Raw genomic sequence first — 12,972 nt, 5'->3', positions numbered from 1 at the left:
ATTATTCTGCAATTAAAAATTCTTACAGTAAACATTTACGTTTTTATGGACTAAACACTAAAAATCGACGGAAAGTACCACAGCTGTCCCTTATAGATAATAAACCTAATAAAAAAATAACATATATCGTATCTTTGTAATCTAACCGGCATACAATCAGTTTTATTAATTACAAAAATTTCAATAAAGAAATATTTTGAATGTCTTTCATAATTTAAGTATTTTAATTTAACTTATTACTAAGATAAGTAAACTAATTAATTTGAAACCTAAAAATAAATGCAGTTATAAAATTATATACAACATTTTTTTTAACGACAAACTGCTCTCTAAATCTTTGAACATAAAATTGCTAATTCAATCAATGTAAAGTTGTTAAAATATACGAGTCACGATTTAAATGTTATAGAAGAATGACATTTATTTAGCAATAATTTTAAACAAAAATGATTATTTTAACTGAAAAATAGGCATTACAAATATTCGAAATCCTGGGTAAAAAAAGGACCGTTCGTATGGTACACCAAATTTTATACATAAAGAATATTTCATATTACAGTCTGTCGGATAAATAAAGTCGTTAACGTTTCGTATTCTGCACCATTTTAACGTTGTGTGTTTATACATAATTTTATCAATAGCTCTATTACTCGAAATGCACTACAACATATCATGTTGATGGTTTTAAAGATTTAAACGACGAACGATTCTTATCAAAGATTCGTGACCTCGTTTTTGTTATGTGCTCATGAGCTGAATTATACGATTTTGTAATACAATGAACTTTTATTTACACAGTCGAGTTGTTGCGCATAAAATAACGCGTTAAGTCCTCATTATTATTGCCGCTGCTTTAATGTGGGTGAGATGTATTGTAGTTGTCGCGATATTTTTGAATAACGGTGTTTGATAACTTTTAATTAAAAATAAAAAAAATATATTGTTAAACGCTGATTAATTAAACGCTCTCTATACAATATTATATTATTCAGTCAAGCGTATTTTTGAGAAGAAATAATTTCTCATTTTCTAATGTACAAAATATGAACAGATCCACCGTGCAGTGAACGTTTAATTCTATCAACTAAAAAAAAAAAAAAAAATCGAGAATCGAAAAGTAACACCTCGTCCTTATTATACCAGTACAGACCGCAACGGGTTGTATTTTTTTCACTGTCATTTCGAACCGAACATTATTTTTTTTTTTAAACCATGAATGACTACGGATATAAATCCGGTGAAATTTCGAACGTTTAACATCTTATTGTGGTGTAAAAAACATTATCGAAAATTATTTGATTCGACAATAGTTGATAGGTACGATACAATAAAAGCAAATCTGTACTCAAATGCATAGTAAGCTGCGCAACGAATGGTTATATATACGTTGAATCTTGTATTAAACCTTATAATTTTATGGATTAAAATACGAGTCAAACAGTTCGAAATGTGAAAAATCGAAAAAAACTTTAAGAATTCGATTGTTCAACCAGAGTTGTATAAAACCGAATTCAATTATATTGATAACGAAAAGTTTGAACTAATGGAAACCGAATTTTTCTTTAAACACAAGCGGTGTTTAAATCGACGGAAATAAAAGCAAAAATGTTAATGAAATTATTGAAAGAAAAAAAACCGTTCCCAACAAACGACGGGTTCAGTTTAATATCTACTATAGTACACTTCTTCAGTTGACCATTGATGCTATAAAAATCTTGATCTAATCGCGTGGATTCGAGTTTGACCGTTGGTAAAAATAAAATACAATAGTACAAATATATTATACGTGTAACGTGAAAACCTTATTCGGCGCCCGTAAACGATGCATTCCCCTCAGTCGGAATCCTCTTCGTCCTCGTCTTTAATGATGCCCAAGTGTCGGGCTACGGCTTTCACGTTGCTGATGACTTCTTCCTGGACGAGGTTAAAGCTCATGGCCAACAGGGCGATACCAAACAGGAGGTACAGTGAACAGAACCATATGCGCAGATTGGTATTGTCACCCTTGTTGATCACCCGCTGGGCGGGTACAAAGTCGCCGAACCCAATGGTGGTCAGCGTGATGAAGCAGAAATACGCCGAGTCCGGTAGCTCCCAGTTCTCCCAGCTCCTGAATAGGAACGCGCCCATGATGATGTAGCTGACTACCAGCAGCACGCACAGCCATATGGGCACGGGCTTGATGTGATCCGGGTTGTTATCGTCGAACTCGTACGCGTCCGAGTCGTCGTAGAAATCGTTGTACCGAGTGGGCCGTCTGCTGGGATATTGTCGGTTGACGGCGAAGCCCAGCGGCGACATGATACGTGGACTGGGCGCCATCACTTCCAAACGTTTAGCTGGAAACACAAATAAATGAATAAACGAACAAATACTGCTAAGATGAGAAAACGAAAACTCCCAAGAATGTCGATCGATCACTGACCAACGGTGTGTGGTGATGGGGAGGGAAGGGATGAAACGACGGCGGTACACACTATTTTTTTTTTTTTCTCTGGTTCGATCAGTTTTTCGAGTTCGTCAAGACTTCACCCTGTCGAAATCGTCCGGGTAAATCATAGTCTTATTCCGCTTAATAAAATTAAAAACATATTTCCGAAGGCATTTTTATAATTTTCGACATATTTTTATCTCTGGTTGAACCGTAATAACATGTATTTAAATACAGTTTATTTGAAATATAAAAATATTACTCCAACAGTCTCTTACGATAAGTTACACGGTAACTATACATATATAGACTTTTATTTTTTACAACGCTATATTCCTGGGTAGAACACGATTTCGTACGTTTGTCCTTTTTGGCAACACGATTGCGTACGTTTGTAGATGGGTAACAAAAAGGTAGATAAGAAAATTAAATAAACACGTTGCGTATGAAATTGTATGCAACGTTGTCAAATTTACTAATTTCAACGTATTATATCTAAATATAGAATATACAGTTCTATAATAGTTCGTAAAAAAAATTAATATTAAAATAATAAATACAATGAGGATGGCTAAAGAAAAGAAAAGTAATTAATAAATAAATAAAATCGACAGTTTTTATTTGAAAGAAATTATTATTAATGAATTATTTGAATGCTTAAATTTAGATATGAATTTTATAACTATATTATTTATTAACAGGTTGACTGCCTAACCGTTTTTTGTCAAATTTGTTCATACCGCCATGAGACCCATATCTGGATCTCACCTAAATTATCAAAAAATGTATGAGATCCATTTGGGGATGTCACATATAGTTCATTTTTATAATTTAGATCTCGAATTGGGTCTCATATATCAAGGGAAATTAATCATGATTAGATTTTACCGTATTTCTAGTTTTATATGGTAGTTTTAGCAAGGAATATTATCATTTTTTATTGATTTTATATGATTTTATTTGTTTATCTTATTAAAACAAATTTTAATAGTATTTTAATTGACTTAATTACTACATTTAATAGGTAAATGAGTTGCACAAAGTGAATGGTAGGAATAATGAATATCGGTACAAATGTACAAGACCTAATAGTGTCATTGATAAAATTCCCTCCATTTAATGGCCCATACATGGTAAATAATATTGATCAATATTTGATATTGTCAATAATATTGATCGTGTATTGGTAATATTAATAAATTGATCAATAATATTGAACAAATTAAAAATAAATTAATACAATAAATTGTAAATCTCCAAATGTGTTACCAGTGTCTAAGTAACATAGAATCAAGGAAAATCTTTGGCTTGCTGAAATCGATTCTCGCATTATTATATTTTATTTTTTTATTAATGGAGTAACTAAAGTTAAAAGTTCATCATAGCATGATTCATTCATTCTTAAAAAAATTCGATAGTCTACAGGTTGGTTTAATCGTAGCTCAGATATCAGATTTTCACAATTATACTTATTTCGCTTTTGCAACCACTCTTTAGCCAAAAACCTCTGCTTCCGTTTTTTCTACCTTTTATCAAGAAAAGAAATAGCTAGAGCAAAAGCTATTATAGTATTATCTAAATTATCAGACATAATTGTTTATAATTAAAATGCATAAATTGTTTAAAACGAATTTAAATCTAATTTACTATTTGATAACGGACCTGGTAATTTGATAATGGTATTATGTTTAATAATTATTCAATAATATTGATCCGTTAATGGTCATCGTCAATGTTCGTCAATATTTTTTTAATAATATTGAACGTGTATGGGCCGCTTAATTGTTATCATAATAAATATTCACATATTCATATAATACATTGTATTATAAATATTCCAATTTGTTAAGTGTTTCAAAAATTATACCATAGTGTACATTATTATTAGTAGATAAGTTTGCAATACTATTATTTTACATAAAATCCATGAACCAATATTATAAAAATACACAAATGTTTAATTTATATCTTATACTTATTAATAATATAATACCTGTGGTATAATGATAAATTGAAGGGTCAATTTGGATCTCACTTTGTATGAATATAAACTAATTAAGATATCAATAGTGTCTCCCACGTCATGAGATCATATTTTAGATATTATTTTCTCACTCATAAACAATAAAAAACAACTAGAAAACCTTTAAATACTTTTAAAAATACAAATTATGAAATAGATAGGTGAACTTTTTTCCGAAATATTTTTTAGAGCAAATCAACTAAAAAGACGCTTGGTAGTCTGGATACGGCGAGGTTAGATCCAGTATGAGATTTCATAGCAGTCAACATGTTTTTCTTCTTTTATTTTCAATAATACTTATTTATGCCATTATATTATGCATTTAAACAATATACAAGAAATATATTTATTGACAGATCTAAATTGTATATTATTTTAATACGGTTTAAGTATTTAATTAATTTTATTATTTAATTTGACTTTTAATGTAAGTACGATTTGGCAATGGAAGACAAATTTGAATGTTCGGAGCCGTTAAAGTTAAATCTGGCGTTGTAAATACATAATAAATACATTCATCGAATTGTCAAATTCAACCTACTTTATTTAAAACAAACATTTATTTTTTTATTTTTTGTTAATTTAACGTTAAAATACTCAAAAACACAAAACCAAACTTTCAAAATATTGAAATATATGTCAAAAAATTATCCTAACTTTATTCAAATTGTAATAATATCAAACAATATCTTACACTTTCAGTTTCGAATTAGGTTCATATATTTTTTAACTCATGTTTTGACAAATTTAATTAACTTGTCGTAATAAACACACTTGTTTACTCTTGCATTAAAATAAATATATTTTGACATAAAAGATATAAAAAAAATAAGTAATACAAATTAAGATAAAATTAAATTGGCATTCACGAGTTAAATGTATTATAATTGAACTTTAAATTTTATCTGTGTAACGTACAAACATACGTATTCAAAACTTTATTTTTAAATTTCTATAATTTCAAACTTGTTATATCTTTCAGCATTTTCTACTGTTTTAACTATATTAACCAATTCAAACAACAATAATTTCAAAACAAACACGCGCACACCAACTTTTTAATTATATATTAGTGTTAGTAATTAGTGTTATATAATATATTATTATGGAAATCACATTGAAAAATAAAGTCAGTTCAACGAGAATATACTGTTTTCAAATGTCTGTCGCTGCACAATAGCAAAAGGCAGGAAAAGTTAAAAGCCTAATCCTAGATTTTGGGTGATTCAAATGGCGTAAGTCACAATAAAAATACACATCGGGTTTACTTTATCCCGTTCCATTATTTTCACCCAGAAGTGGGGGGGTATTTTTCTTACCAAATCCGGCAAACTAATGATGCTCAGAGAGCAGCAGTACGTTTCCAAAGTCGAAATACGAAAAAAAAAATAATAAAAGGGTAAAAATGCCAACCACAAGACTTTATTGTATCGCATCTGTCCTTGAGTTCACGCAAAAATCTGTTGTCCAACGTCCATACTTCACAATTACTTCAGCTACGTATCTCTAATGTCCAATGAACATATATATATATATATATATATACGTATACATTATATCAATCGAATCATACCGTAGGAACGAACACGTAATGATATTTTGTGTACAAATGTATATACATGTGTATAAAGTTCGTATTACGAGTGTGATGCATTAGAAATTCAAATCAGTACTCTTGTCAACAAACAGCCGATTTCTATTCAGTTGTCTATGACCAAAAAGGGGTTTCGGATTACACTCTGGTTTTAAGTCAATACCTTCGGCTCGAACAAACAATTTGCTCGGCAAGTAAAACAGTCTGCGGTTAGATAGGAAACAATATTCGTGTGGTGCAGTCCTCTATCGTCCTCGTGAACATAAAACCCACCTATAAAACAATACCGAACCCATATCGTTAGGACGTTTCACGAGCACAACGCATAATATGGGAATAAAAATAATAATACAGGAATATCCTGTATATCCTACGTCTGTGTGAACAAATTAATTGTGACTCGATCGTGCGTATAGGCGGATATTTGGTTTCATCTATGGGGCTTAACATTTTTGTCATATTCATTAGCGGAAACAAATATTTTTAGTTGTTTTCGACGCTTCCACCTACTAACTGTAGTGGCTACTCCTATTTTATTATAGCTGAGGCACCAAATATATATAAAGGTAATAGGAACATAAAAAAATAAAATATTGAATAGCTACTAAATTATTTTTATTTTAATTGTATATATCTATTTTTTGTGCAAATATATTAACAATTATTTTAGTATTAATAGATTTAGAAATTTATTTTTCAATATATAATATTGAGGTGTTGTTGAACCTTTCCTGCAACATAGAAGTTCGGAGCCAAGTTTTTATTCTACGCATGGCCGAAAAACTCCTTTCATAAGTGGAGGAACTAATAGGAATCGTTAAAGTAACTTGAAATAGTTTAAATAAATTAGAGAAAACCTGTTTTGTTAAAACCTTTTTCACATCATTTAAAGTTATATAATTTTCATCAGTAGACTGTAATATACAATTCTTTGCCACTTCTATTTCTGACTGTAATACATCTTTAGATACATACATCAAATCCTGAAAAAAATACAAAATACAGGTTCACTTTTAATAAAACTAGAAAACTAGAGCATAAGTAAGTAAAAATTAATTTTCAGAAACCGATACGATACTTACTTTATAATGATCTACAAAGAAGACTTTCCTCAAATAGTCCAGTCAAATTAGAAAAAAGTTCGGAACTAATTCCACGAAAGCAGGATTTTAGTTTTTTTTTTTAGTTTATACCTCACTGATGAACATACTAAAAGTCCTGACACCTACCCCCTGTGCGTAGCTCTCCACCCCTCTTCAAAGGGTGGCGCGCCCCTTTCACTGTTTTCGCTTATAACTCGTCAGCTTTACAAGTTACATTAAAAATACCTATGACCAAAATTAAAGACCATAAAATTTACAATAAAAATACATTATTTTATTTGACATACATATTTATAAAAGTGAAATTTAAAGAAAAATTGAATTATGAAATAACTATTAATTACAATCATTTTTAAAATAAATACAAAAATTGAAAATTATACATTTATTTTTATTTTTTCAGACTATAAGTTATGAAATTAAATTTAAAAAATGGTGTAGGTCCTGGAATAGTGTAATGGGGTTGTAGGTCCTGAAACAAAATTAATTAATATACTTAATATTTTCATATTTATATTATATTATGTATTGAATTATTAAAATCATACTGTACCTTATTAATTAAATTATGTGGGTCGAATTTTTTTTATTGTCGGTGTGTTGGTTTCTTCTTTTTGATTTTCAATTAGATTTATTTCGTCAATATAGTCCTCTAAATTGTCCTCTTCTTCATCATCTATGATCGGTTGCTGATTTAAACACGAACCTCCTTGACAATGCTTGTATATAACTGAACATAGCAATCCTGATTTTCGACAGCTACAATTTTGTTCACATGTTTTTGTGCAGGCACAACTAATCACATTCAAAAGAGTATCCGGTGCTGGTGGCTTTTTCGTGAAAACTGGATTTAGTTTACCATTATATTCTTTCCAGCCCCAATTCTGTGGATCTAATTTATTGCCACGCCACAACTGTATTTGTAAATAAACTCGATGTAAATGTTCTCTTGCCGCATCGATAGTAGGTGGAAGTCTAACTAGTTGAACTTGTTTTTTGTTAGAGGCTGCGGTTTTTTGAAAAACATCATGTCTTAATTTATTCAAAGACGTAATGTGGGTGGAGCTTTATATAATGTTAAAAGATATTTTTCTCCGGCACGTTCAATTTCTTCCGGCGATGAAGATTCATTATTAAATATTAAAAAAAGTTTTTTGCTATTTGTAAACTTACCACCAAGCTCACCCGATTGTATTCATTCGGTTTTTACTTATTATTTTTTATAAAATAAAAATCAATCAATAAATATGTTCAAAAAATAAAAAAATAAATGAAACAGCAAATGGATAAAGAAGTTCAAGAATTTGATATTAACGGCATGTTAAGTCACTGTTAATGTTTCGTACGTTGAAGAATTCCGAAAAAATGTGATATTGCGACATATTTGCCATGTTTACTGACCACGAAAATCAGTTCGTTTAAAAGTTGGACTTATTCAACGGCACATCCGTTGTTGCGCACTGATGAGGAACAAAAAGAAACGAAACAAATGGAATTTGAACGACAGAAAAAAAAAATTAAAACACAAGGCCTCGTTACGAAAACGCTTCAGATACACTACACAGCGCGTGCGTTTTCGATGAATAATTATGTTTGTTGTACCATCGGCACACAGGAGGCGCTCGCAATTAGTTCCGTTCGCCCACCACTCCACCACCGGTGGTTTCTTTCGGTCGGCCGGGAAACGCGCGGCTGCGCAAATATCTGATTATAATATGTGTGCGCAGTGGCATGGCCAGGAAGTTTACGGGTATACCCCCCACGCCCGAAATGTTTCTCGTATTTGGTAAGATTCAATCATTTTAAGACATAAGTATAATGTTATATCATATCATCATCAAACAATTTTCACAGTTTCCGCGAACTAACTAATAACAAATTTTATATTTTAATTTATGTTTAATAGACTTATTAAAACTAAGAAGTCGGTACCTAATGGGGAGAGAGAGTTGAAAATTTTAAACCACCACAAAATATTTTTCTGGTTATGCCACTGTGTGAGCGTGAAGCATCGGTACGCAAAGCCGTATTCGTCCCTTCTGTTAATGCGTTCCGGAGTCGGTAAAATCATATGATACAACGGTGAATTCGTTTTAATCGGAAAAGCGGGTACAGAAGATATGTGGTGGTAGTGGTGGTGAAAGGAAGACCACCGGGTTAGCATATATCATATCTTCAAGGTCTCCAAAAATGAGAACAAAGTGTTTTTCTTCTACAGGAATGTGTGCAATACGCAACTGGAACCGTTCGTTTGAACAGCACTGATTTCAACAACGGTTGAAAAGAAAACAATTGAAATTTTCGCCGATGAAAGAAACTAATCGAAAAAACGCAAAAACGACGAAAATCATAGGGTATCGGACGATTTTCGGATGCGGTAAGCTGCAGTTCAACAAACGAGCATCTTGTCGTCGTAGAACTTTGAGGTCGGACTCGTGGTGGCGCCGGTTTTCGCTGGAGAACAATGGGAGTCACGGATCGGACGACCGAATCCGCATCCAGTCAAGCGTAGGTAGACATGTGCGGGGTACGCCCGACCGCTCCCCGCTCCAACACTAGAACGTACGGAGCGTACATCCCCCTCGAGGGATGGCACCTCTCTCAGGACACCAGATTTAATGTATGAAACGGATAAATTTGTGGCAGTACGTCTGCCGTAGCAATCGGATCGCCTATGCGGCGGCTATTTATAATCGGATTCTATAATTATTTAATTTCGCACTTTCGACGACGTCATCCGCACCAATTGGAAAAAATATCGGCAGATTTTGTCGGCACTACCAATAAGCCGACGATGTGTGCGATTCATGGGTCAGCGGACACAATTGTACAACTTACTTCCGATATGTAAAATACGTGTAACCTAAGGACTGTTGTGTATGCCCGCACTCGTATATGCTGTAGTATTAAGTAAAACCAATAAAAATGATATTTAGGTCACGAGAAACATAAAACGCATTAAAAATGCATGTTTCCATAGGAAATAATAGATTGATGAAACATTTTAGAATATAAGAAAGCAATTGTAAAATAATCATTACTGTTGATTAGTACACTAGAAATAAATCACGTTTATTTAGGTTAAGTAAAATGATAAAAGGGAGAATACGTGAATAATGAAGAGATCTTTTGTTGTGGTCGTGTGGTACTCGACCGCTACAGGAACATACGGAAACATATCCGGACCGAAACGGGTTAATGACGATAACCGTCACTGGTCCGAACGGGAGTTGTGTGCTTTTTGACACGGTCGACGATCCCCGTGCATCGGACGTTGCACTATACACGATAATCTCGTACCCCAACACATTCCCCACACACGGTCAAAAAGGTAGCCGTCATTGTCCTGGAATATCGTACGACGATACTTACTCTGTGTGGAATTCCGATGCCTCGACCGGTATTTCTGTCTCGGGTAGTGATCCTGGTCGGTATGGTCCATGGGTGGCATATCCACGGCCAGGTGCTGCGGCGTCTTGCTCCGGTTGCCGCGGGTCGTCCGCAACGTGCCCGCGGACGGCGGTGCCTCCGTTGCCAGGTTCGGCGCAGCCGAATGACCCCGGACGTTTCGGTGGATCCCTTCGTTTTGTTTCGGATGAACTGAAAGAACATACGTCGAGATAATAATACGTTGTTAGGAGTGTGCGAATATCGCGCGTTTCACGCGCTGATATCTCACGACTGCGAAACGACCGACAGTGTGTTCGCATTTATAGCTTTTAAAAATAAACAAAAAAAAACCTATTCCTTGTTTTTATCCCTTTCCCAATTTTTTCAAACGGCAAAATTATTTTAAACGACTGATGGCTATGCAATGAATCCGCGCATCGCTTACATGATAATTTCATGCGGTACGATTTGGTGTGCACAGGCATAGGAACCGAAAACCGAAACGAAAAGAACCAATTCTAGAACCGGAACCTTTTAAAAAGTAGGAATCGAATCATATATGTTGATAAATTATGTACTGGAACCAAACTGGTGTTTTTGAGTTACAATGGTTCTTTTAGGTTCCAAAATAAAATGGTTTTGTTTAGCATAACTTATTAGTTATTACTACTCAAGGATCTAATCTTATAATATTTTTATCGGTATGTTGAACTATACAAAATTCGTATTTTGAACAGGTTACTATTTAAAATTATTATACTTTCAAAATGCTCATTACATGTATATTTATTAAAAAATAATACTACTTGGAAATATCTTTTCCGATATACACCATAATTGCAATTAATATTATAATATATTCAAAGATAATAGTATAATAAACACACTGCCCGCTAGTGTATTATTATAGCAAAATATGGATAAGCTAAATCTTGGCGACTGTAATTTTCGATTTTATAATAGTACACCTGTTTTGAATATTTTATAGGGGGTTACGTTGGTCGGCAACAATTTATTGTAAAATAAATTTTTGTTTACTACTGTAATATTATAATTACAATACACTCTAACAGGTGAACGACGGTATATTATAGTATGTCCAGTAGGTAAAAAATAATATTCTATTTTACTGATAATAGGAATCACTACCAATATTTTTGTTTAAAAAAGAACCGGAACCTAATCGGAATGGTTATTTTATTTTCTGACAACAGATACAAACGATTCAAGTCCCTGGCTCGTCAAACACGGTGCACCGTATCTGCGCATGCATCGTGGCCATTTTGTAGTATATAACCCAAACTCCGCACATCATTTTTGTAGACATTTTTGTACATCATTAAAAAAAAAAATCAGTATTCTATCAATTGGCCATCGATATATAACTATGTTTTTATTCGTAGTAACAACTAAAATCTAATAAACTAAAAAAAATTTACAACAAACATCGTCATCGTTCATATAACATTAAATGTAATAAAATTATAATATAAATTAAAACTAAATATTATTAAATGGTGCTAAACTTTTAAAAAAATTATATCTATCAATTTTGCCGTCGTTATATAATTCTATATTTTTATTTATAAATTCCATATTGGTTTTTTTGTTTAGTTCTAACTATCCTACTTCCATTATTATTAGCAGAATTAATTCGTATGTAAGAATCCATCTGCATAACTAATAAGTTTTTAATGAAAATTGCAATATTTGGATGTGCTGAAATAAATAAATTACCAAATTTGGCATGAAAAGACTCAACATTTTATGCCGTGCCGACTTTCGGTGTTAAAAAATATTTTTAGAATGTGGTACGTTAATTTTTTTGACCGTGCGGAATTATGATGCATGCGTAGTTGAGGATTTACAAAATAATTTTATTTGTGCGGAACTACGGTACGTCTGTATATAACTCGTGCATCATACTCCTACGCAATCCCTCTAACCCTAACCATTCCTTTCTCATCACGTTTCTCATTTCACTCTTGTGCTACTGTTATATTAGAAAAATAAATGTATCACTTAATTAATCACTTAATTACACGGCAATCAGAACATAATAGCCTGTTGATATTTTCAAAACGTCAACAACATAATATTATCATGGTAATAATTTCTGGACCATTTAATACTATCGATCATGTTCAGATATCATATATTTTCCTGGATTTCAACGGTTTTGGTAATATGTAAATAATGTGCAATCTGGGCGACAACGAAAATATTGTTACATTATTTTCAACGTACGTTCGATAACATTTTTTATAGTGCATTATGTTATTGTTAGACATCAAAATAATATCACAAAATATCATCTCAAGAGGTGAACACACCTGCAGATCTCACGACGGCAATGCGTGTTCGTCAATTTTTTATTCATTTTTCCTAACGACAAGTTACACGGGTAATGGCGATAGTAATCATGTGCACT

At 32.4% G+C, this 12,972-nt stretch overlaps 1 protein-coding gene across 1 annotated transcript in view; it reads right to left on the bottom strand.

The window, feature by feature from the left end:
- Nucleotides 1-271: 271 nt before the first annotated feature.
- Nucleotides 272-12,972, bottom strand: part of LOC112681785 — an 84,315-nt gene continuing 71,614 nt past the window's right edge. The window contains exons 7-8 of the mRNA XM_025552101.1: nt 10,524-10,751; nt 272-2,339 (exon numbers count right to left, since the gene is read on the bottom strand). Of these exons, the coding sequence (XP_025407886.1) occupies nt 1,834-2,339; nt 10,524-10,751 (734 nt within the window). The 3' untranslated portion in view covers nt 272-1,833. The remainder of the gene's footprint in view (nt 2,340-10,523; nt 10,752-12,972) is intronic.

Source organism: Sipha flava, unplaced genomic scaffold (genome assembly GCF_003268045.1).
Source record: "Sipha flava isolate LNK unplaced genomic scaffold, YSA_version1 197_pilon_pilon, whole genome shotgun sequence".
Taxonomy (NCBI): Eukaryota; Metazoa; Arthropoda; class Insecta; order Hemiptera; family Aphididae; genus Sipha; species Sipha flava.
The sequence above is the reverse complement of the archived record's forward strand: the minus strand, read 5'-3'. Positions and strand labels throughout refer to the sequence as shown.